This window comes from Channa argus, chromosome 14, assembly GCF_033026475.1.
Source record: "Channa argus isolate prfri chromosome 14, Channa argus male v1.0, whole genome shotgun sequence".
NCBI classification, from domain to species: Eukaryota; Metazoa; Chordata; class Actinopteri; order Anabantiformes; family Channidae; genus Channa; species Channa argus.
This window is the reverse complement of record NC_090210.1, coordinates 8,216,500-8,243,645: the sequence shown is the minus strand read 5'-3', so window position 1 is coordinate 8,243,645 and position 27,146 is coordinate 8,216,500. Positions and strand designations below refer to the sequence as shown.

The following is a 27,146-nucleotide window of genomic DNA, read 5'->3' as shown; positions in this document are numbered from 1 at the left end:
ACTGCAACATGTAACATAGATGTGTGTATTCGTGTGAAAGTATTCCAACGCCAAAAACTGAGGGGGTTTAAGTCTTGCTTTATTCTCATGTCTTTATCTCTATACATTTTTTTCATATAACCAGCATTCATTAGATGCCAAACTACAATGTCCGTTAATTAATCACAATTATGGCAAAATTGCCACTGGAACATAAAGTGATACAATAGGTATTACATGTACAATTTAAAACTACAACCACATGGACAAACAGACTAGTTCTACTAAATACTGCAAATCTGCTCGAGAAGTTGTAAACATTTAGATAATCAACAGACCTGAGGTTCATTGACTATAAGAGCAGAATGAGGACTGTGTTGGTTTGGACTGAGCTGTTTCTATTCAAAAGCAAAGCAATAAATGGAAAACACAATATGGAGCATCATTATTTTTCCCAGCCTGATCACACCATGCCTGTATTCAGTTTCACAGATGATCAAAACACTCTTAACAAAAACCTTGGTCATAGATTTTCACTAAGCGTTTGATGTGGAAAAGCTTTAGCCGAAGTTCTTTGCTCTGCTTCTTCTTTGCTTGATAGTCTGGCTTCTGAAAGACAGTTTTAAACAAGCTGATGTTAGCCAAGACTTGCTATGTGTAGTAGTATTAACTTTGTAGACAGATTGAAATGAGAAGTTTGAAACCACTCTGATGGCTGTGCAGTAAATACGATGCTCCAGAGGTCAATTAACGTAACTTTGCTTAAATACTGGCAAAATACATCCACTGATGGCTGTAGCGACCCTGAGCTCCCAGGATAAGCCGAAAGGACAAAAAAACAAATAAAATAAAATGTCTTTAGACTTCACTGATTAACATACAAGTAAAAAATCACTACCTTTTGTTTGTTTTAATTTAACGGGCAAATTACATTAGGTAAAGATGCTACGTAAAACCTAACCAACACCTGGCCAACAGCTGTCTTTTTCCAGCTTATGCTAAGCTAACAGTTTCCTGGCTGCAGCTTTATGTTTACCCTATAGACTTGAAACTAGAATCAATCTTCCTATCCAACTTTCATACCACCCAAAATGTCAATCTCTCTATATAATGCCATATATTATGCCACCACAGATTGAAATGCACTCACCCTTTTGAGGTCTTTCAGTTGATTGTACTGTTCTGCTACGTCCTGAGAAAGAAAATACAAAACATATCAATTAAAGGCCTTCACTGATTTTGAACTTGCTTCTTTTGGTTGTAGTTTGGGTAGTACATGTAAATGCCATTAAACTTCCCTCTGACTTCTAGCTGAAAAATGCCTCCAGATGACATTACTTGGAGGGACTTTCAGTTCAGGTTATGTCAATTTGTTGCTCACACTAGGAAGTTTGGAACCATGGTCAATCTGCTTTTCCAGAGCTCGTAATGATGAAAAACTGTTCTGGGTGATGTGTTCTGGAGAAATTTTTCAGGTAGAAGTAGAGAAATATAGTAATATAGTGAAGTCAGTGGGACGTTTAAAAGCATTTATGTACCTTTACATCCTAAACCAAAGCCATAGAAAGCAAGTTCAAAATTGGTGAAGTCGCCATTTAATTGTGCCAACGTTACATGATAAACATGTTCATTCTAAAATTGTCTTACAAAATACATGATCATACTCATATTTAATCCCAGTGACAAAACCACAGATGCAATAAATAAAACAATAAAATCTTTACTTAATGTTTATGGCAGTCCAACAGACAGTAAGATTTTTGCTGTTGATTAATTCACAGACCTAACTCCAAGTAAATAGTCTCCTGGATGTCTGTCACTATGTCGTTCTCTCTCTTGTTGCTCTTTACCTGGTATTTCGTGGATCCCGCGACCAACGTGTCCAGTTCTTGGCTCAGCTTGTGCATCTGGTCACTAATGTCATCCATTTCAGCACAGAGGCTCTTATAATGAGCCAGATCAGAATCAAACTCTTTCTTGTACTGCTGCCGCTGCTCATCTGAAGTTATCTGTGGGTACAGCCTGGAGAGCGAAATTAATGTGAAGACACAGAATGATCATTACATTAAAATTTTTAATCAGACAGTGGCGAGTACAGAGGAGAAGCTTTTTCTTAGTTGTGCCAAAAAACATTTAACAAATTGGCCAACTAAAGACGCATGGCGTTGCAGTATTTTGTGATATAACAGCATTTTCTTCACTGTGTGATTAAAAAGCTGTGTATTAAATACAGAAGTTAAGCCAAAAGGAAGGAAGTCTTACTGTGTGTTGTGTTGAATACTCTAATATCTGTTTTATCAGGGCTGATGTTGATTTTTCTTAAAGCTTTTGACACTTAACATTTATGCTGACATTTAACAGGCTTAAATTTAGGCAATTACTCATCAGACACTATGAAACAATATGTAATAAAATAATATTCAGTTATTTAAAAAAGGGGGTAGGGGGCCTAGTGGCTCAGTGGTAGAGCATTGGGAATTGATGCAGAAGGCCCCAGGCTTGAATCCCCCCCACCACGTTGGGCCCACCCATCCACCAAGGGCAGCCCCAAAAATGGAAGGGTTGCTCATGGCTCATGGCCACACCCGAAGGGACAAGCCAAAAGTGTTAATCTTTTATTTAAAAAGGGGTTGAAGCCTCTGAGGAATCAACAAGTTTGATTACAGCAAATAAACTAAAGTATCATTATCATTTTAGTATTCACATCTTCTCCTCACATTCCTTTTTTAAAATATATAGCTTATAGGAAAAATTGTTTACTGTAAAATTGCTCTTATTCTTTTAAGCTGTAGTTTCTAGTCTTTGAGACACTTTCAACACTTGCTGAAATTAAATGTAGTTTGTGTACATTGTCTAGACACTTTCATTGGGGCAGTGACCCACTTGTAGAGGTAATCTTTGTGATCCAGCTCATTGGTAGTGTCTTCAGTGGTATAACCCGTTTCATACTGGGACTCCACCGTCTTCCGAGCAGCAGGCCACGGCTCTCTGCCCTCCCTCTGTTCCACTTGGTAAGCAGGCGGTTTCCAGATGCTTCCTGTCTCCTCTGATGGGCAGCTGGAGCAAACTCTGACTCTACTGTTCTGGTACAAAGGCTCAGCACCCTGATGATTACTGGTATCAGCAGAAAAACTAGAAAAGATACACAATGTTTGATTGGTTATATTTGAACATACAGCTTATCCAGATGCCTACAACCACACATATATATGCATGTTGGCTTGTTGTGAGGATAATGTGGTCGGATTTGGTACTGCCTTTACAGAAGAATAAAAGTCTCCAGCCATCCTAGCAGCTTGTTTTCCTGCTTGCAATCACAAAACTAACACTAAAGCAGTTAGAAGGTTTGCCATGTTCTCCTTAGTTCAGGATATAAGCATGATTATATTTACTTATTAGCATTAAACACAAGGAATTTGTTTTCAAGATATTAAAAAATCTAATATTGGGCACATTGAATTTCTAAACCAAAATTAATGACAACAGTTAGTGAGATATATATTATTTATAATCACAAAGTATAATCATTCAATAAAAAACTCCTCGCTGACTGTTGGATTTCATCTAGTTGTATTCTTTTTCAAATTTTTCCCCTTGCTTGAGCCCAGACTGTACTGTGGTGCTCGGGTGCCACCATCACTTACCTGTTGGTTTTATAATTTCCCTTGATGTGGATGCTGACTGTTCTTTTGTTGTTGGGTACCACACTGTTTTCCGCCCTGAGATTAGGTGCTGCTCTTTCTGAAACAACAACAGTTGGTGCCTGCTGGGTGCTGCACACCTCTCCAACATGATTCACCTAAAACAATATCAGGAGATTGGGATGAGAATGCTTTAATTAAACCAAGGTCGGGGTTTGGTTTCTGGATGACATTGATGCACAACTGTTATTTCAATGTCGAATTTTAAAGTATTTCACCATATTGGAGATTCATGACAAAAAGGCAACAATTACTTAAAAAAAATCTAAATTATGTGATTTGAATGCTGTTCAAGAAAATGCCTTATTTAGTTCTGAGGTATATACATAATAGTCATAAATATGAATTAAACACATTTTTTGCTTAAAAGACTGTTTTGCACCAAGTCTGTCACATATACAATAAAACCCAGGACTGAAGGGTCCCCTACACAGCGCCAGCATATATTTTAAGAAACAGAGATGCTGTGTCACTTGGAGACATATATGCATGTAGCTGGACCCTTGCAAGAACAATCACACAGTGTAACATACTTCAATAAAAAGTCACTTCCTCCAGGTTTTCAGGATGATCAATGTCTCACCTCAGATGTTTTCTTTCAACAACTGTCAGAACCAATAATTGGAAAAAGCACACAAAAGCAATTTTTGGAACACTGTCCAACATAAAAGGCATGTTACCAGTGAAGGGGTGTGTGTCTGTAGTTTTGTAAGCAGACTAGGAAAGGTCAAGGCAGGAATGAAATCTGCGGAACAAAAATCTCTGCAGTTCCGTCTTTCTTGGCTGCGAGCTGAACATGCAGCAGAGCTATGATACTCTTTTCTCTTTCAGGAAACAGCACAATGTGCTTGTCAAACTGAAAATGTTAACACTTACAGTAGAACACTGTAATATTACATTTCTTCACATCCACAGAAAAATCACACATGCATTACACAAAATGCATGGGCAAAAGAAAACAGCCTCAAATGATCCCAACACTAAAAAGGCATTATCCTTTATGTAACCTACCTTTATACAGTCTAATGCATCATTAATAACTTATAGTCTTTGACCTATTTCTGGATCAGAGTGTATTCATGCAGGATAAGAATCTGAAACAAGCAGCCTGTGAAATGGATCCCATGAACATAGAGTTAAAATTTGATCCTATTTGTGAAATAATGGCCATAAACTGCAGGGAATCTCATACAGTACATAGTAGCAGAAAGGTGCTGTGACTACAGATTTGCGAAACTTGTGCAACTCAACTTTCATTTAACTCATTTAATCAGTAAGTGCTGTAAATATGGGAAAGAGAGACGGATGCTTTGTTTCAGAGATGCACCTGATTATTTTTTCTTTACTGATCAGTCCACTAGTTTTTAATTAACCAATTTACTGTGAAATATATGCCCTAATAACACAAATAAAACAGTAAATAAACAAGTAATATTAAAAGCACACAGTATGCCTTGAACTTTGTTACAGTTCTGTAACAAATCAAAGTAAAAAAATAAATCTTTCTAAGTGTGTTTGCATAAACCATGATGATATATTTCTCTCTTTGGAGGACTTAGTCACTTGACACCTCATCGCGTCAGGTCTAGAGTTTTAGTTCTCCTCTTTGGCTTTGGGTGAGTTGCTCATGTTAATAAATGTTTATTAAAATCTTTTATTCACTGTGTGCAACATACACCATTTCCTAAATTATGTCTTGATCTTCTTTAATTTAGATATCCCACATTTCTCTCTCCATAAATACCCTTTTCAGTTATGTTAAATGAATATGTAGCACAAAACACAGGGAAATTACTTCTTTGCCAGGAGTCTAATTTGCAGCAGTGTGTAGCAGCTCTTTCGCAAACTGAATCATTTAGTGCCACCACACTCTGAAGGGATTCAAACAGCAACACAGAGGCAACTCAACCCTTTTTATACATTAAACATGCCACATACATTATATATGCCTCCCTGCCAGGCAAGTGCCTTCACTGCGATACAAGAGTGACCCAGAATAGAGAAAGAACCGCATTGAAGAGACTCACTACATGGTTTGCAGTGATAGAAAGTATGTAGGCCAAGGCCTCACTGTACATACATTCATAGTGCAGTGTTACTCTGGTAGATTAATTACTGCTAAATACCACACGAGGTTAGTGCTATGAAGTACCTACAGCACAGACCTGACTGGGCTTTTACAGCAGCATGGATATCTGCTAAATGCTGTCACACCAGCCTGGACGTCCAGTTTAAGGTCACAGGAGAAGAGTTATTCATATTTTTTCCTTTTCTTTTTCTACTGTTTACTTGTGTACTCACTAGTGAAACACTGAATGTTTTCACCTCTTCATACCAAAAGCCCTTCAAATGAAGTAGCTGGACAAATGGGAAATCAGTTTTTGGTTGGGCTGCTCAGGTCCACACCAAGGCCATAAGCCTACAGAGTCAAAGTTGTATTTGTTTTTGCACAATAACAACTACTGCCTCTTTTGCTTCTGAACATTAACATACGTATTCAAACAAGCATTTTTTTCTCTAGAGAAAAGTTTTTATTTGCACGGCCACAAGGGGTTGCTCATCAGAAAACATGAACTGTGACAATAAACGTGACCCACTCTTACAATCTGTAAAACTGTAATCTCTGCTGCAGCTCTGATCCTAGTTTTTGAGTCCTGATGATTTATTCAACATAAATTACTGTTCTGGTGTTTTTGATAAATTATATAGAAACTAGAATTACAGTCTTGTTGATGTATGCCTCTGTTAACCAGTCAAACTGCAGTTTACATGCATGCCTTTACTGACTCATGTAATAATGAAATTGCCTCCAGGCTTTCTTAAAATATTGTCCTGATGAGAATGGAACAGATGTGAGGTCATAATGATGATGACCACTGAGCTTTGGCCACAAAAATCTAATAAGATAATCTTTACCATGTTCACAATCTTTACAAAGTATTTAAATACAATGCTGTAGCAAAGTTTATTAATCAATGTCTTTTTTAAAATATGTGTGTTTCAAAGCTGCATGTAAACATTTAACATCTACTTTATATTCTTTTTCAAATGATACCAACTTCTTATAAAAGAGCCTGTTTGGTTAAGAACACAATGAATAATTCATTGTGTACTTTGGTTTGTACTTTGGCGTGTAGTTATCTGACTGTATCTGTTCTAATAACCCAAAACCTGAAATCTGACATCAGATAAATACTTTAAAATCTCCCAAACTGGGTTCTTTCACACACTACAGTGTTTGTAGTCAGGTATTATTGTGCGGTTTCTGTGCAGCTGCTTATCACTAGTCTGGTTAATGATCAGTCAGAGTGAAACCTAGGTGTGCTGAAGATATCTTTTTCTGTCAACAGAAGCAAATAATGAAAGCTAATGGTCACTAGCAAAATTATGTTTATACTTGCATTGAGTCGCATACTTAGTGGAATAAGAAAGGGCAAATGTGAGATTGTAAGAAGTAAAATCCCTTAGACTGTAGTTTCTTTACCTGTCTGAAAAAAAAATTGAAATAATCATAAGCGAAACCCATTCCTTTGTTGATTTGTAAGCTGTGCAAACCTTACAGTATTTCAAAACAAAATGCTCATCAGTTGACTCATCCTGAGTCTGTCTCTACTACTGCTTTTTCATTTACTTACACCACTGCTGACATGTAATAATTCCCCAAATACCAAATGAAGAGATCAATAATAGAAGAGACACTGACTTCACTAACCCAGTCCTGCACATCGTGCCCCTCCGGTGGTCTGACGAGCGGCTCATCCCAGTAGATGTTAGCTTTGCTGTGGCGCCAAATCTTGCTTCGGGTCTTGTAGGCATAGTAAGCAGACAGGGACAGAGCCAAAACCACCATCAAACCCAAGACTAATGCTACTGCCTGAGTAAAGAGAGTAAATTATAAATCAGACTGGAATAGGACAAAAGAGAATATGATAAAAACAGAAACCTCCCTCTAACCTCTTCAGGATCCATGTAACAGTAGTGATGCAGGTATTGATTGTACAAAGGGAAGCCCCCTGGAAAACCGGCCCCCACGCTGCCGCTGAGGCTGGGACTACCCTGGATGTTCTGACACATCATCAGCATGGGGTTGTACAGCATGCTCTGTGAGCTCTGAGACATTGGATTCACCCCAATCACAAAGATGATGTTAATGATGCCCTAGTGAAAAGAATAATAGTTTTGGATTTTGTGTGTATATTTTGCCATGAAAATGTCTCCTTATGCAATATAAATTCTTTGTTTGAAATGTAAACATTATAGCGTTATGGTGTCAACTAGTGTGATATTGGATTTTTATATATGTTTGACACTCTTCACCACAGAAAATGAACTTCTTTCAAATGTCTGTAAAGTTCATGTGAATACTATCAGTGTGCAGCTCTACTCAGTACAGAACATTTTAGCATCTTTCAGAAAATTGTTTTGGTTATATTGCAACTTTACAGCATTGATTCTATCTATCTCACAGACTCTTTTTGGCTCCAGGAGCTGGCTGTTTTCTTTGAACTGCTCTGAAGACAAACTATTGTCCTACCAAGTACTTTTAGATACTGTAATCTACAAAGTGCAGCACGTAGAATATAAGGAATCAGATAGTTAATTTAATTAAAGAAGACCAATAGCAAAATGAAGTCTGACCATTATTAGAATTCATGCCAAATTAATAATGCTGCTCAATGTTTGCTGAATGTGTATATGCAGCAGCTTGATTATAAGCTAACTATCATATCAATTTAAAAGATTATACAATGTCAGCAAAAAATCTGTTGTTGCAGGTTGGCAGTTTAAAAAAATAAATGATTAATGAAATTAAATGACCACCTCAATAGAACTATCGATCTTACTGACAAACAACTTGTACTAAATAGACCAGAATGCACTGCAGCTACAACAAGGCCACATGGTGATTTGGGTGTGGAATAGGAACCACATTATTTGGCTAATGACACCACAGCATTAGATGAAAAGAGTGACTATGTCTAAATTTAAAATAATTTAAATGCTATTTTTTTTATTTGGTGAGGCAGACTCACTTGTAGTACAGCTAAGATGATATCAGAGATGAACACGGTGAGATAAAACCTGCATCCCCTCATGATCCGTGATCGTGAGAAACTCCCCACCAGGAATCCAAGGGAAACCAGGAAGTTGATGGCTGCCGAGGAGATCATAGCTGACTTGGCAGAGTATGGTGTCATGTAGGAGTTGCCATAGCCGTAGCTGCCTCCATAATATCCCGATCCTGTCCCTCCAACACCTCCTGCAGCCCCAATCCCGTAACCCCCATACCCAAAGCCATTCATGTCCCACACCAAGGTTGAAGCCACACAGACAAAGATGAGGAAACACATGAGAACCGTGGCTCCCTGGAAGGTTTTGACGAAGCCAGGAGGAGAAAACCAGCGGTAGAAGTGTTGAGGCCTCTCCTCCATGTAGTGGGAGTCTGGAGGAAGGTAGTAGTTGTAGGGGGCATACTGGCTTTGAGGGGAATGGACACTCCTCAGGGGATAGAGACTATGGGAGGCGGTGCTGTATGGTGGGCTATACACAGGGGGGCTATCATAGTAGTGAGGCTCATACATAGTAAATGTTGGAGCAAATTCACCTGAATTCACCTGAGTGTGGAAAAAATGAGGAGAAATGAATTCATGAAAAAGCAATGTCCTCATTAGATGCTGTAATATGATCACACTACTCATCATTTTTGCCTAACAGCTTGGAGGTGTCAAACTCTAACCTTGTGTTGACTAAAACATCTTTACATTGAAAAAATGTATACAGAAGGAAAAATGACTCAACTCTAAACAACTGTTCATCAGTCCTTCAGCACTTTTGTGGCTTTGCTTCATTTTAGTTTGAAACCTTCTTTCCTGCAAAGCATGGACCAGTGTGACCGTAGTTCACCCCAGCTCATGACCCACACTTTATCACTCCAGAGGAACCAAACCCAACAGGCTTCAATAATTCAGACAGACAGGATATAAGAGGGGAGCTGGGGCAGCCATGCATGGTGTTTGTGCTCCCTCCCTGCTCCCTGTGCTGGATCTGTGTGTTATTTGTTTGCAACTACTGAGTGTCAGTCAGTCAGGCATGGCTGACATTTTAAATATGTTTTTAGAAAAACAGTAACGAAACTAATAGGACTTCCTGTGTCTGTTCGTTATTCATACTTCACTATGAGTTGAACAAACTGATTTTTCCCATTATACATAATAGAAAACTTAGATGAAAATCCACTTTATCCTATTCACTTTAAATTAGAAGAATAAATTGTGACCTCATTTTTTGAAAATGATCTTAAAACGAACCTCAAGTCATTTCTATTCGCATTTTGTCCATTATAAAATCCTAAAAGTCTTACTAAACATAAGTAATTAAACGAATGTATGGAAACCACTAGATTATAAGTTTCAATATAGAGTCTGTAACTCACCGAGACGCCAATGAAACCGCTTCAACTTTGTACCTGTCCTGTTAAGCTGCACTCATGTCGCGTCTCTTTTAACCATAATGTCCACTGTAGTCTTCATCGACGGTCGTAAACTTGATCAATGTCCATAGTAGTTGCTGTCTTGTGAATCAAACTAACAATTAATAAATACATAAGTAAATAAAAAGTAAAAAGAAAGGAGCTGTTCGATTGATCGCGGAACCTGCAGAGCAGCTGTGTCCCCGCAGTGGATCTGCTCACCTGCTGCACACATGCTCCCCGATACCTGAAAGTCTCAAATTAATGATTAAAATCCGCATAATGAATGTGCATTTGATCATTAGACGCAGTCAAGCTTAGAAAATGCTGGAACTTGTAAAGGTTTACGAATATTTCTACGTCTTGTAATATCTATAATAAGAATAGACTTATTAAATAGTATTTATTGTTGTTGGTAAAAATGCAAGACACTGTATTGATCCCCAAGGGGGACATTTACATGACAGCAAAGAGAGGAGGAAGTTCAACACAAGCACAATGTGGGTAATAAGTAATTAACTAACCAAAAGAAAAACTACAGTAAAACTACTATTAGTTTTGTGTGTCCTTAGTCTTTAAATTTACACCTTTACAGGAACTGTCAACAGTCACAGCAGAAATGGCCCTGGGCCTGTTTAGTGATCTGTCCACGTCCTGTAGGCACCACCACTAGTTTTGTTGTACTAATGCAATACTGAAAGCAGGGCAGCAGGTATGAATATACAGTAATCCAAAATGCAGGCTAAACCAATAAACCATCACTGCTGGTTTTCTCCAATTATATCCAATTTACTGTCCTTCATACTGCTGTACACTTGATGTTATTTTGATGGTCTAAAGGTTTGTGGTTATGTGGCTGTTACTGCTATATCCTCAAAGTCAGCAGATAATGATTTGCACTTTTTTTTATAGCAGGAGGGGCACTGCAAATGGTAACAGTGTGTCAGAGTTGGCCAATGATTCTACAAGATAAATAGGATGGACAATTTCACTAGAAACTCACTACTTTCTAAACGTATCTGTAATGAATCATAAGCATGACAATAACGAACTGTGGTATTTGTTGTTTGCATATAGTAAGAGAAAAACAAATATGTTACACTAATTAAACATTTAATTCTGTCTTTTTCTAAAGGGTAATTCATGTAACTTGGCACTATCCTCAAGAGATAGTCTGTTGGAAATAATAGTCTGTTTAAAATAATAAATCTCAAATATGTGTTCTGTTGCCCAAAATGTTTGCCTTAAACAGTGCACCAGGCTAAAACGTCAAGGGATCCATAATAAATATTTGTATCTGTTTACTGGGTTGGAAAGAGATTTTGATTAACCGTAATCATTCAATGTGCCTCACTGAGGGTTGTGATTGACAGTGTTCAGTATTCACTCTTCAACTCATCCTGCATTCACAGTTTTTTCCATCTGATGATTGAGAAACAGTATTTTGTATTGCTTAAATACTACTTAAACAATACTATTGATAAGCTAAAGCACATTTACAGTATAGTGGTAAAAACCACCAAAAGCAGCACAGATTAGTATAAGTTAGTAAGTAGTAAGTAGTAAAACCAAATATCAACACAGGATCAAAAAGAAAAAATCATGCAGTGACTGTGAGTTTAAAAAAATGTATTGTACAAATTTTGTGGATACTTTGAATCAACATTGCAATAGTAAAAACATTTTAAACCATACACTGAATTAACATGTTGATCCTCTGTGCTTACAACAGCACTGGACCTGTTGGGCTGAGGATGCTGCAGATCACGTGTTGGACTTGCTTTACAAAGCAGGTTTCATGGTGGCTCTAACTCCACGTACATGCTCTATAAACCATTTAGTCTGAAATGAAATGTTTCTTTTATTTACAATATGACCTACATTTATTTGTTTTTTTCTGGTCATCAGGTGCTGCAGATATTTCTTTGTATTCTTCTTCATGTGCAGCCATTTGTGATAATTTCCTGGTCGAAACTATGGATTCTGTTTTTGATGTGGCTTAGTTTAGCTTTCAGATAGTCACAGCGTTCCCTTTTCTCTAGGAAAGCAGGGTCCTATAACACACAACACACACACACACGCACACACACAAAAGTATTACATTTCATGACTGAATGTAGTCTTTTCTTTTCAAAAGTTAAACTCTACTTCCCTTTGTCTTGCTTGATTGTCCATTACTTACATTCTTTTTCTGCTGATATGTCTTCAAAATGCTCTGAATCCTTTGCTGATCCTAAAGAAAAAGCACAATGATTTCCAAATGGTCTGGACAGACAAAGTCATTAAACAGACAGTCTGCATCATAACTGTGTCCTTCGTCTGTAGAATCTGGAGGCTAAATCATGACCTTTTGGCTTAACATGGTATACCTCCTGGCTTTTTCCATCTCTGACAAGTTGCACCATCATGGCATCCAGCTCTCTGAATTTATTGAGGGTCGTGCTGATGTCTCTATGAAGGTCTTTGTATTCCTGGTACTGGTCATTAAAAACTGCTTTGTACTTTTCCCGTTCCTCCACACAGCTGATCTCTGGATACTTGCTACAGCGAGAAAATGACATTGCATTGTGACAACAACCTGATTCTGTTTTGTTTACATATATAGTTTACATAAGGTGACTAATGAATAGAAATATATGATGACAAATCAGATTTTTATGCAGCTTCTCATTGTGCCCAATTCAAATGTTCACTCACATTATGTAGTCAGCGATGATGTGTACTTTGGGGGTGTATTCAGGAGCTTTGTCTTTCTGCAGACTCACTGTGTTCTTACTGACTTCAGGCACTTGTGCATGTGGATTGATGCAATTTCTACTCAGAGATTTATCCATTTCATCTTTGAATGATATGTGTTTGGGTTTTCGGGGTTTGAGTGGGATGGACTGCTGAAACTTCTCCTCGGGCTACACGTAAAAAAGACGCAGTATTATTCAGGAAATTTGAACCAACAAATAAAACCTAATGCCTAAATTGGTATATATTGTAATGTATGTGCATCTGTGTCATCAATATAAGAAGTTCTCTAAGAGGACTAGGGGCAAAATTTAGGTCAAGCTAAAAGATTTTTTAAAAGTCTCGTCAGAGGGAAAGCTCAAGCTAAACCTCTTAAGCTGCATCTCCTGAACAGAGATAAGGAATGATTATGTTTGCTTCTGGCCTCTCACCCTTTCTAATTTAACCTCAAAGATATTTGTTGACCATGCCATTTCTCAACCGTACATGGTGACTGTGATGCTCGACAACACAGACTCTATTTGCAATAAGCTTGGTAAGCACTAAGGAGAGGCACCACATGTACTTGAAACGCAATAACAGTAACATGTCAGTTTAATGTGCTCATTTCACTATAATGTGCTTGGTGTTGCTGGCTATGGTGAAGACAAAAGTAAAAAGACAAAGATCAAAGATTTGCTTTTCAATAATTTAAGCAGAATAATGAAGTCTAGTTTGAACCGATCACTGATACATCAAAACAAAGAAGATGGGATGATCAATAAAGTCAAGAAAAACAATGTTTACTACTTTGGGACAAATCTTGGTTGATTGTCATCAACTCGCAGAAAAGCAGACATGTCAATATCTGGCAAACAGCAATGTCATTGCAGATTGTTAAATTTCATTGGATTTGGTCTGCTGCTGTTTGATTCATTTGTTAGCAGTAATGCAGTGTCCCTCACTGCTGTCTACAGTAAATGTAGCATATGACATTTATAACTAAGGTAATCCTAAGAGAAGTCAGAAATGGGAGAGTAATGCCCAAACATTATTTAGAGAGTCTATTGTCTGAAAATAAAGCATCAACACACAAGAAAAGAAAGCATCTGCTAAATATTAAACGTGTATGGGGAACTTAGCAATAGTTGCATACAGCAGTAAAAAAGAGCTCTTTCTACATCCAGCATTAGAATTTATCTAAATATGAATTTAGAAAGCACAAGCACCTTATCTTCTTATGTTCTCCAAAGTATTTGAAAAACTTACATTGTTCTTAAAGTACTCTCTCTCCCTGCGAGCAGCTTCATGCCTCCACATCTTCAGACATACCAGGAAGCTTCCCAGATACAATGCCATGTTAATGAAGATGAAAGCTGTTCCTGCCATCTGGCCCCCATCAACCCGACACAGGTTGGACATGATAGGGTTAACACCAATTGTCATGTAGCACAGACCTCCCCGGTTCAAGTCATTCAGGTACACAATCCCTGCTGCCATGTAAAGCAGGAACATTGCCACGTTGATTAAGGCCTCCGTCAGAGGCCACCAGGTGGAGTTGAGGAGAATGGCCCGATAATACATGGTCAGTCCCATCACCAAGAGACAGAGGGTAATGATCCAAGAGACTCCTGCTACAGCCAGAATAAAGGGACTCATAGGGCCCCTGTAGCTGTACCCAGACAGGCCAAGCCCATTGTTATATAAACCATTATAGAGTCCATAGCTGTTGGACCACTCACTGTCTTTCTGGATGTAGGCAATGACACAGGCAAAGACCATCCCCCCAAACAGGAGCTGAAGTCCAGCAAGAAGTCTCAGCAGGCCTGGCCAGGATTTCAAATAGGAGTACTTCTGGTTATAGACCTCCAACTTTTCAGCATAGTATTCTGCAGGGTGGATACTGGTGAGCAGAGACTCCTCTTGATGGAACAGCTCGTCAGTGGGGCTCTGTCTTAACAAAGGCTTTTGGGAGTTCAGGCTGGAGTTCCCTAGTGATTCATTCCAGTTCTTGCGCTTAAGCAAGGGACTTACAGGGGGGCTCACCCTGGTCCCATTGGGAAGTTCAGACTTAAAGGAACTGTCACTTCCCTGTCTCCATTTATGGATGATGCCACCCCAAGATTGGGGGATGAGGGATTTCAGTCGGTTTTTCATGCTCCCTTTTCTTTTATTATCCGCCTTTTCTGCATAAGGTGGAGAGCTGGATGTGCAGCTTGTGATGGTGTCATCATCATCTGTGATATTATCCGGTGTGGGTGTGTGAGTAACCCACACAGGCATTGGTCGATCACTAATGGCAGTCATCTTGCTGGAGGACAACCCAACCTCACTGTCGGGCACTTGTCTCTTGAGGTTGCTGATCCAGCTTTTCATGCTGTGGGCTGATCTTGGTCATTTACTCAAAAAGACGTAATCACAGAATCCTTATAAAGCATGGAGACAGAAAAGTGGTCCAGAAAAAAAAGATAAATTATTAGTTTAGTTTTTTGTAGTTCGTATAAATGTGAGGATATAAAAAATGCACAATATGATAGCCAGAACTATGCTAGAAAATTAAGCATTCATACATTATTCTTATTTTACCCCTTATAAACACCATAGCTGTATTCTAACCATTGTTTAAACCTGATTTTGATTTATTCTCAAAGATAAAAATAAGGTTGAAATAATGTCACGACCATACCAGTGTGCTGTAGTCCAACATTCAAGCTTCTTTTAGTTAACTTTTTGGTTCCCAGTCGCAGTTAACTGCTCACAGTTTCACTGTACTCACCAGAGAGACAGCGTCTCTCCTGTGTTGGACAAGTAGCCCAAATGCCACCTTTATTAGCTAAATTAGATATTGCAAAATAATATGCACAATATGTGATTTATAGCAGACAGACCAAAATAATAAGAATTTGCTGGAATTTTTGTTTTTAAGAAACCCACGAAAAACATTGCTTAAATGACCAAAGTGCTACTCAGGCCCAACTTACAACAGCATAGTTCAAGCTGCACCTCCTCATTAATCAAAGAAACAGTCATATCAGTAAAAACATAGGAATAACCCAGAACATATTTGTTTAGAACACAATAAAAACATCCTAAAAACTAACAGCTTTCCTTACCCATCTGACAACCTGGCAGTCTTTTCCGTCAGGCAGGTGTTAGCTTCTTGTTGGACTTTGACAGGAAGTCATACCAAGCGTAAAATGGTCACCAGGCCCACACAGCTCACCCTCTCTCAGGTGACTCACTGCCTAATTTAGACACATGCAGTAGGATTGGCCATGGGGGGAGTTAAAGCTTATATATTAAACCTGAACCGCCCCATGCTGGTGCTGCCTGGCACTGATAGGTTAATCTCCTGAAGAGAGAGGGTGTGTATGTGTTTGTGTGTGTGGTGAAACTGTTGACATTCATAGAACAGAGGAGAGTAGGTGATGAGCGAGCCTAAAATTATCCATGTAGCCCAAATAGGTGCTTTTAAAGGGCCCCGGTGGACATTTAAACTGCTGAAAGTTCATAATAATTAAACTATAATCATACAAAATAAGTAAAAAGTTGATAGTCCACACTTTAATGCTGCTTCAGGGATTCTTTGACACACACACCAGCCCATCATTGTCTAGCAGTACTTAAGGTATTACAGATATCACTTTAAATTCAAAAACAGCAGCTTGTCCAGGAGATTACACTTACTTCAAGACACAAGCTTGTTTTTGATATCAGCACCCTGTTATCAATTACATCTCATATCTAAGATCTGTGAAATACTGCTTTATCATCCTGTCATTTATGAATAATTCATTCTCATCTCAACTGTGTCATATTGTATTGCAGTCCCAGAATGAGCTGGTGTGTTTGACACTAGAGGGCAGCAAGCTCCTGGTCTTTTCACGGACAGTGCATCGTCATCTCTAAGCCTCACATTTAACTGTCTCTCTTACACACTTTCAGCACCTTTTCTCTTTTGCAGTGTTTACTGCCTCGCTGAATATCATCTTATATTAAAATCAGAGACACAAAAATAATTAATTTTGTTGGGGTTTTTTTTGGTCATTTTTCTTTGGATTCTGGATTCTGGAACATTTCATTCATCAGTAAAAAGCTTGATGTAACCAGTATCCAGTCTTTCTTGCTGCAACACTTCCCTTTAGCAGTGACACTCAGCAGATTTAACCCTCCAAATCTGACTCCAGGAATAACTGCTGCTGTTTAGCGTGACGTCAGTCTGTGCTTAGCAGTTCATTCTGAGCAGAGATGATTTTCATGTAGAAAAAGCTCACGGCAAGGACAACTGCAGCAATCCCCCATCTCCCCAAAACACACACACGCGCACACACACACACACAAACGCACCACAGCAGAGACAGAGAGAGCAATATTCATAGCTAAAAAACACAAAATGCAACCCACTCTTTTAAGTGAATGTTCCACCAGTGGCCTTGCTGTTGTACATATCTGCTACTGCCTGTGTAGGTGCAAAGGTGAGTGCAAAACTTTGCAACCACTTTACTTTGATATAGCAACAAGGGTGAAACACTGTTTTCTCTCATCAACATAGTATTTAATGAAATGTACGTCACTGCAAAAGTTTACATTCCTCCCTTTGCCTTTATAAGCTCATCCACCCTCTATTGGTATCATCTAAGGAGTCTTTATTAACTTTAAGGTGTAACTTCAACCCATTGTCCGTGACATAGATAGTTAAGTCTGGGGAATGAGAAGACCATGGTAAAACATTAAACCTATTCTTTTTAAACTATTCCAGAGTTGACTTTGCTTTTTGAGATGGACCATTAAAGGATCTACTGCCTCTTCGTTTTTATAGGAGGTTTTAGAAAATATTTTTCTTTTACTTCTTGGCAGAGACTTAGTCTTTCCATGTGTCCTTCTATTTCTGGATCATGTCCTTCAGAGTTGGTACTGGCAAACCTAAACACTCCTTCTCCAGCTTTATAAAGGGTTACCAGTTTCATTTTGAGGTCTTCTGAAAGCTTTTTTTTTTTTCTTGTTATTCTGAGCAAGTGGCTTAAGTGTGTCCCTACCCACTTGCAAATTTAAAGGCAAGCACAATTTAACACACCTGGTGCCACTCATTAGGCCTTAAGGGTTGACTTTCTTTTGGAAGACTTTGATTGACTGATTATCTCTGCTATACTTATATTAGTTATATGTGTGGAAATGCGCTTCTCCTTTTTTTTGACTATTAGTAATTTATTGTGTTGTACCTTATTTCACATATTTCATTTATGCTACTGTAGATTATTTGCTTATTTTTCTTAAATCAAACCAGACTGTGGAGCGCAGTGGCTCAGTTGGTAGAGTGCGTAGGGGTGGAGGTTCGCGCCCCACCCTTCCTGACACCATTTCGGCATGTCACTGGGCAAGACATTGAATCCCCAATAGACCCCGTCCCTAGCTGTACAGTGCAGGTCCCAAACCCCGTAGAAATTGGGGAGGGTTGTGCCAGCAAGGGAATCTGGTGTAAAAACTGTGCCAAATCAACTTGCAGACAAATGACCTGTTGTGGTGACCCTGAACTAATGGAATAAAGAAAAAAAAACTTTGACTGTCCCATTATATAGTGATGAAGCCTACCGCATGATCAAGCATCAACAGTTGGAACAGTGGTGAGTGATCCAATTTTTTAGTACAAGTTTTGGAAGATATATAAATAAAGTTAATTTATGAATTTAAAAAAAATGTTTCTTATGTGACACATACACATAGGTAGATGTGGCTTTCTAGTCTTGAGTGAAATTATTCTATCAAGTGGAGGACATTTGGGAAACTACGTCTACCTTAGCCTATACATTATGTGTGTATCTTAGTCTATGCACTGTAGATATACACAACTATAGTTTCATGCTTGAAGCCCTGATGCATAGGATGAGGGCTGTGGAAAGGGCTTTCTTCCTCCACAGTCAAATGAAACAAGGAAGCTACAGCAGCCTCCAATAAACAAGCTCATTTGTCATCAGTTAATTCAGCCTCAGATCTCTCTGAGAGAGAAACGAACAGCAGAGGAAGAGTTGTGGAGAGACAGAGATAGAAAGCTAGAAAGAGAGAAGTGATGGATGTTGGAATAAATGACACTCAAAAAACATTTGATGGAATGAAAAGGCCCTTAACACCCACTCTCTAGCACTACAGCACTGTGCATTAAAAAGGCCTAAACTATGATCAATACTCCCATTCTCTCTGATTTCCCCAAGTGTATGCCAAACCACGTTAGCTGAAAGTGATAGGGAGGGCATTAAGCATAATGCGGCTGCTAGCTATTAGCTCCCAGGGCAGGCGGGGAGAAAAGTGGAGCCTGTAATAAATTCAATAAATGACTTCCCCTGCCTGCCGCAAGCTGTCCCCAAAGGACCTTTTTACACTTTGGGATGATCCTTAACACCCTGCAAGCTAATTCCTGCCCTGTCCTTCCCAGGCTGAGGGTCATCTTCAGTTCTCTGCAACCTGCCTCTTTCTTTTGTCTTTTGTGACCATGGACTGATCTTCAGTACCCTCTAGAGGAGAGCCCTGGTAATTTGATACAGTTTTTTGGGCTTTTCTTACTTAAACACAGGAATAAGTAGTGGCTGGATGGATTAACTGGGCTCATTAAGAGGCTGAAACTGTTACAGAAGAAAATAATAGAAGGCTTACCTGCATTATCTAAACCAAGTATCTGTAACTAACCTGTAATTTTCTAATTTTTTACTTTGACTTGGACTAACAAATTAGTGCTGTTTGGATTCTTAGACAACCTCATGAAATTACAGGATTAAGTCAATTCTTCATGTAACTATGCTGCACTGATGGGAGAAATGAGTAGCAGAGGAACTCTGTCTTGTGTTTTCACTGCTCCTGGACTTTGGGGTTGTGTAGCAACAACTACAGGGTGACTGACTCTGCCACTCTTGCAGGATATCGGGCTGCTGCCAAGTCCCTCCTGATTTGGGTGTAATTAACCAGGCTGTGCCTTGTTTGTGCATGTGGACATGAATAGTAGCTTGTTATTTGAACATTTATAGCTGTGTGCGTGTGTTGTGTACAGCCCATAGTTCACCTTGGAACAGCGCCTCAGCAGCTGTGTGTCCTCTGGAGCAGTGTTTATGTTTATATCAATACATCCTTCTGTAATCATTTCATAGGACCTCCCTGCCTCACAGTTTTACAAGTAGAGACCTGAGATGCCAGCCAACACATGTAGCTTTACCTAATTTTCAGTGTCACTGTTGGAATGAGGTTGCTGCTGTTAAACATTTCATTGGGGTTGATTAGATTTTGTGTGAAAAGGTTTCAGAAAACTTGTTCCATTGATGGAAAATTAAACATTAGAAATCATTTTAAGCAAAAGGCCAGAAACAGAGAGAGGTATGGTCATAGCTGAAGAGCGTCTTTAATGATTTGACCTTGGTGTCTCTCTTTGCTAGGACAAATGTTCACCTGCAAAATGAAGGAAAAGCGAACAGTATACAGAACATGTTCAACCCATTTGCCATCCATTAAAAGTTGATTTATTCCAGTGCTACTACGTACATTATGCATCATGTGGCAGTGTACACAGAACAATGATTGGGTTACATTTCTTCACTTTTGGAGGGTTCAGTCTGTTTTGTTGTTCAATAGAAGTGTGTTCTGATGCCTGCCCTATGAGGAAAGCCTACTTTTTCAGGATAATAAATGATTGGGATGTGTTTATCACTCTAACTCATCTATCATCATCAGAATAACATTATGAATGCCCCTCAAAATACGTCACTACAAAATACTGTATCATTATTATTATTTTTTAATTTTCTAGTGGAAGAAATCAGGTCACTATTAAATATTGGAATGGTGTTTTGGTAGGTTTTTGTTTGTGGCAGGAGAAGCCTTAAAACTGGACGAAAACAAGATAACTTGATCACAACTCCATCAGCAGAAATAAAAGTTGCTTTTAAGATGCCAGAATTTCAACCTTTAACATCCTGTCTCTTAATTGCACTGCAGACTAAACTACTTTACCCTTGTGTCCTGCATTTGCCCTGTTTACTTGGTGGCATCTACAATGGATTCATATTTACAGGACACCCTCTCTTGCTCTTGGCCAAATGGGTCAAAATGGACATCTTTTCAGCAAATGAGTTAGGAATCAACTTTTTCTTCTTTGAATATCCCCTTTTCTGTAGTCTGGTGAAGGATGAAGTCCTTAATATCAGCACAATTACCTCTCTGGGGAAAGTAATCCAACATCTGCTTCCCGGTGTAACACAATATTGCACACTATGTTCATCATGGAACATGACCTGGAGTTTCCCTGGCGTCTTTCTTTTTTCAGTGTTTATAATGTGAATCATTCACAGGTCTTTGCTGCAGGCCATTTGGGAGGCCTCTTTGTGTTTGGGGACTGATGTTCTTAATGATGACAGATGACAAACATGGGGCTAAACCTCCAACATAATGAAAAGGTGGAAACCATAGATACGAACAGGCAGGTGAGGTTGTAATCAAGCAGACAGTCATCCTGACTCACTGGATAACACTGATTAAAACCAAAACTGTAATGACATGAACACCCCCCGCATACTTGTAGGGTGGAGTGCAGCAGTGTACGAGAAGTGGCCAGGAAGGGAGGGCGGGCAGTAAAAAGCCATGCTTCATCAACTGAAGCTAAAAGGAAAAAGATAATATTCATGCTTGAATAAGGTGCACTTGTAGCAAACGCAATATATTCTTAAATGAAGTGCTCTTTGGCCAGTCGACAGCATGTGGGAAAGTGGACTCTCTCACTGTCTCACAGGGTTTGACTTAGGACTCGTTGAGCCTGAGGAAGCGTGGAAATAATTAAGAACCCGGAAATAATAACCATCCTGTTTGTCTGTTATCTTAAGGGGCTATAAAGATAATTTTTTTGGGACAGATTATCTACCATTCAAACTAATTTCCTGTTTCGCTTTGTTTTAGAAGTACATTTCTAAATTTTAAATGATCTCTCTTCAAATCAAAACTTTAAAATTCATCACAAGGCATCATATACCGAGCATTTAATATTTAAAAGTGTCTGTCTCTATCATAGTCAATACGTTTATATAACAAACACACAAAAGAGGCTGGATATGGTATCTTTAAAGGAACAGTTCAACATTTTGGGAAATGTGTTCATATTTCTTCTGAGGTTAAATAAGAAGCTGAATCCCACTCTCATGTCTGTACAGTAAATTAATAGCAGCTGCTGGCATTCAGACATCATGTTAGCTTAACATAAAGACAGAAGAAAAGAGGGAAAAGCTTGCGGCCAAGATGGAAATACAAAGGAAAATAGCTTAAAGTAGTAACGCTTAAATTATTTGAATTTTACACTGAATATTACAACGTATTTCTCAAATAAACATAAACAAAAGACTCCAAATATTATCCTAAATAGTCAAACAACAAAAAAACATAGATAAATGATTTAGGTGTACTCTGAATTTTAAAAAGCACATTAGGAAAATAAAAATACATTGAAACAGAATTTTATTAAGGGCTTCGATTAATGCACTTACTTTCTCTCCACCTTAGCCATTAAATTTTCTGTTGGTCCCAGGCAAGTGAGAGGGCCTTAAAGCCAATTACATCACGTCATAATCGAGCCCTCAGAGCCCTGTATAGATAACCGTAACATCAACACTGACCTTAGGTTTGTACTCTGAAGTTGATCCTGTGTTCAAAATAACTCACAGCACAACACGTCATCTGTGCAACTCTTCTCAAAACACATCTCGACAAAATCTTGAGGTCAACTCTCAGAAGCGAGAGTAGAAACAAGAATTAGAGCTCTTTTGCAAAACCTGCCTTCCCATTCAAGGCTATTAAACAGTGGAACATTCCCCTGGGCACTTTAAAAACTTGTATGTTTTAACTTTTTACGGAGAATCCAAAAGATACTGTGAATTCAAATAATTGGTGGGGACAGTTGGACAAAGATACAAATATTGTGCCTGCTTCCTATGTCTATGTCGCCATTAATGAGATGTTGATGGCTTGAGAGGAAGACCAAGAGTGTGTGAGAATAAGGTGGAAGGTGTAGTACTGGAATATAATTTTATAGAGTACTTAGCATTCTGCAATTTTAATTTGTATTCGTGAAAATGTGTTGTCTATTGTGTATTTTGTGTATCGGCTCAGGGACTGCAGACGGACATTAGTTAATAGTTGAATGTGGTATAATGAATCTCTTATCAATGTATGAGATTATAGATGCTCTTGTGGTCCATGATAAATAAACATAATAATATCAACAATAATAATAATAATATTAATATTTACCCTGGCTTTGTGTGAAGGCAACAAAATCCACTTATAAGCATGTAACTTGGTAACATGTTGTACTATATATAATCCGTACAAAAAATGAAGTTCACAACTCCAGGAAGTTTAAATTTTTTGCATAATCAAAGAAAGAAGTTGAATGTCTTTATTTTGGACTGAGCCGTTTGTCCCTTGAATTAGTCTTTACAATATATCAAGCGATCTGGCTGCTATCTTCACACTTACAGGCTTGAAAATGGCATGAGAGTGGTCTCTTCTTATTTATGATTAGGATATGAATAAGCACAGGTCCCAGAATATTGAACCATTCTTTCAAATTGACCAATTCACTGTTCTGTAACCATAATCGTTTTTCAGCACTTTTATTTGTATCCATTTTTTGATAGCGATTTTTCTTCACCTCATATTTTAAACAGGGAATGCATTACAGAATCACAGTACTGCAACTCTCTAGGTTCTGCAACTCTAAAAACCCTATGTATCCTAGTAAAAGAAAAGAAAAAAAAGATTTTTTGTTAAAAAAGGCAACAAACGAACGAAGGGAAACAATAAAATCAAAATCATGTAAAACCATCAAGCCGTCCAAAGAAGATTGTGTTCTGTTGTCATTTTTCCACAGAACCATGCAAAGGGTCAGAGTTGGTTTGTCAGTTTGACCAGTGATGTTTGCCTGTGCGCCTGTATACACCAGCAGACCTCAAGCCATGCCATTATCTGAAGACCACAGGAAGCTCTAATTAGTGGTGGTGAGAAAGGTAGACTACTACATATTTCATTGTTGTGTATATGAGTGTGCAGCATTGAGCTAAAGTGAATTTGTTCTCTTACAGACACACCCAAAAATGCTCTCTCATTCTGTCGCGCTTTCGCTTGCTCTCTGAACACTTGTCGCTTCTCACGGTGTTAGTAGAAAGTAGAAAAAAAAAAGTTTTCCAAAACATTTGAGTTGCTGTGTAATGGAGGCAATGTTATGCATTACATTAAGACATTTTCTTTACATTTTTGGAGAGGAATGTATCTGAAAAAGGAATGCAATGCTGTATTCAGACTGTTAACATCGTAAAAAAGCTCTGAAATTAGTAATTAAATAACCCTCTACTATTTATACATTCAGGCACTGAAAAATCACATGTCAATATGTAACTAAAAAAGATAGTCGCTCTCATTTTAAGAACAAGGAAGCTGAAACCTTCAAGTTGGCAACTGTGTAAATGTTTCCTACCCAGTAGTAATGCCATATGCATCCCCTTTCCTCTTCTTTTGTGTGACAGTTTCCCTTTCCCATTAAGTGCATTTTCAAACACTGACCTGAAGTCAGAGCTTTCCGAGCCTGTCCTAAAGCTTTGATCCTATCCTATGGGAAAGAATCTATGACACTAGTCTTTTGAAAGGGAAATCCAGTGGTTTGTCTCGTGCTCATCACCAGACAAAAAGATAAGACAGACAAATGGGTGGACGGATGTCCTTCATGGCCTCAGAAGGCCAGCAAGTGAGCTGAGCACCTCAGCTCCACGGACCAACTTCCACCCCTTGTGGTTAAGGACTCTCCGGTGTGATAGCCAGCTCTCACCCCAGCGACCCTGAACTGAAGTCATTTTTTAACTATACAAGGGCTTTTACAAAAAAAGCTAACTTGAACAGCCATACAATGGCTAAAACATAAACCATATCTCTACTTTATCTCGGTTTTTCAGTCTTTTTTAAACTTTTTTTCTCTTTTTCTTGTTTTGGATGCATTTTTTCTTGATTAAAGTCACGTATCGTGTTGCTTTGTTCTTTTGGAATAGCTCCGATCCAGTCCTGTGCTGAGAGACTCAGTCACAGAAGAATTGGTTTTTGGATTTGAGGTTAGGCAGGGAGGAAGGAAAGGAGGAATGGATAGGATGGTAAGGGCAAAGATCAGGTCAAAGATAAAGATATGGGTTCTTCATTAGTCCAAACATGGACTCTGCAGTGGTTACAGGGATGTCTTTGGATGGGAAAGAGATGACAAATTGTTTGGGAGAGGTGAGGCTGTTTGTCAAGGTTATCCACTATCAGAGGAAGTGTGTGGTGCTGTGGAGGGGGAGCGCCGCCTACGGGTGGTAGAAGTCCAGGATCGCTCAGACCGTTCAGAGCGCTCTGAGGCTAGTGAGGCGGGCCGAAAGCGGTGAACAAAGCCGTCCAGGAAGTCCTGCTGCTGCTGGGTTATGGCTTGGGAGATGAGGCAGGGCAGCGCCTGCAGGCTGCCCGTCACCGAGTCCAGCTTATCCTCCAATGTGCCGATTCGCTTGTCCAGCTCTTCACTGCGCTCCTGCAGCTCTGACACCAGGTCATACATCACATTTTGGGTCTAATGAAGGAGAGAAAGAAAATGTGTTTGGGGAGGTGCAAGAACATGAGGACAGAGAAGGAAAAGAAGGATGGAGAAACAAGAGAATAAAAGCTGTTTTACAACTTAATATTCACAAAGAGAGATGAAGCAAATTAATTAACAAACAGATACAGTATGTATACATTACCAGCAAAAAGCCTTTCATATAAAAGTGAATCCTAAATTATATAAAATCAGACTTAAAAAAATCATAAAAATCAGACTTAAAAAGAGAAGGTAATAAAAACAGGAAGCAGTATGAAGGGTTGATCTTCTCACTGACTTTATGTATTTACTTGACAAAAGTCTTTCACATAATTAAATTTGATTCTAATATTGAGGCACTTATTGTTGCAACTGTATATTTAGTGTTAATGTAGGTGAACATTAGATATATGACTTGTATCAATGCTGTCACAAGTTCATATCTAATTAAACATTATTTTACATTCTTCAGTTCAAAAAAATATAACACTAAATATTTCATACCCACTTATTTATTTATTTATTTGTGCAGCTCAAACGTCAGATGATTTCTGTCCTATAAACACGTCAGAAAGAAATACTTCTCTATAGGGCTTGAAAAGAGTTGTTGAACTACCTAAGGGTGTACACAGATGGATCTGACCATCAACCAGAGTAAGGGCAAGTAAACACACATTAAAGGATCTGGCCTTACAACGTTTTAAAATACACACTGAAGCGCAAATGCCATCCACATCAAATGAGGCTGCACTCATGCACCTCCCTTTGAACCCCCTTTCTGCTCTGCTCTGGTGGGTCAGCTGACGCCCATACAGCAGGACAGATGCTACTGAGGCCTGACTATATTCACCCTCTCATAACTACACAGTGGTACCAGTGAGTGCTCAAGTTCAGGTTCTCGAAATGCTTAAACTCAATTTTAAATATGAGTGCATACTCCAGCACCAGGACCCAGCTTCACTTATTTCCATTAACGTTTGATGCACAGATTTGATAGTATTAAAAACATAAAGTCAGCACCCTCAGGGACAGAACGGTAAGGACTTGTCTAATATTGCCTCATATTAACGTAAACGGGATCTACAATAATGAAACAGTTTATTGATTGTCGAGACAAACTTTAAGAAACAATCTATAAGCATTTAGCACTTGATATTAATTGTGTCTTCATAAGTGTATATTTAGTTTGAACATTAAATTGGCCTAATTTTAATGACCCAGGTAACATATGGGGACAAATTTGACTCCAAGAATTATGTTTAATTAAGTGTCCTATCTACCATTAGTGGTTCTATAAAGGAATGTTTTTTTTGTGAGTGTTGGAGTGTTGATGGCATTTTCTGCATACACACAAAGCATAAGATACAGTCTTTCTAGTACTTTTACACTGGTGGAATACTTGCCAAAACATTTATTAAAGTGCCACCAAAGACATGGAAATACCTAGTCATGGTTCATCTAGCATTTACAGTGTTAAGTTTGGATAAAAGAGGAAGCCTTGGCTGAAGGTTTAAGACAATGACTTAAACAATTAACATCAAACTCAGCAAGGACTGAATGGTTATTTAGACATATCATGTCAATAACATCCAAGTATTTCAAGTAAATGGCTTTAATCGTGCAATAGTTCATTTTAGCACCAATGCAGTGTGTGTTTACGTTTTCTTTT

General features: G+C 38.6%; 2 protein-coding genes across 2 annotated transcripts in view; both read right to left on the bottom strand.

Annotated features, from left to right (window-relative positions):
* Nucleotides 1–7: 7 nt before the first annotated feature.
* Nucleotides 8–16,117, bottom strand: LOC137098244 (uncharacterized). Its single transcript, XM_067474283.1, has 13 exons — nt 14,134–16,117; nt 12,847–13,055; nt 12,519–12,690; nt 12,332–12,382; nt 12,098–12,203; nt 8,714–9,285; nt 7,635–7,838; nt 7,393–7,554; nt 3,624–3,778; nt 2,863–3,111; nt 1,830–2,001; nt 1,130–1,171; nt 8–588 (listed from the first exon to the last, which is right to left on the bottom strand). Exons 1-13 carry the CDS (start codon nt 15,238–15,240, stop codon nt 487–489), a joined length of 3,303 nt encoding a protein of 1,100 aa, XP_067330384.1. The 5' UTR covers nt 15,241–16,117; the 3' UTR covers nt 8–486.
* A 4,223-nt stretch (nt 16,118–20,340) lies between these two features.
* kcnn1a (potassium intermediate/small conductance calcium-activated channel, subfamily N, member 1a) overlaps nt 20,341–27,146 on the bottom strand; it is a 45,593-nt gene continuing 38,787 nt past the window's right edge. Inside the window, exon 9 of the mRNA XM_067474948.1 lies at nt 20,341–25,471. Coding sequence (XP_067331049.1) covers nt 25,166–25,471 — 306 coding nt within the window. The 3' untranslated portion in view covers nt 20,341–25,165. The remainder of the gene's footprint in view (nt 25,472–27,146) is intronic.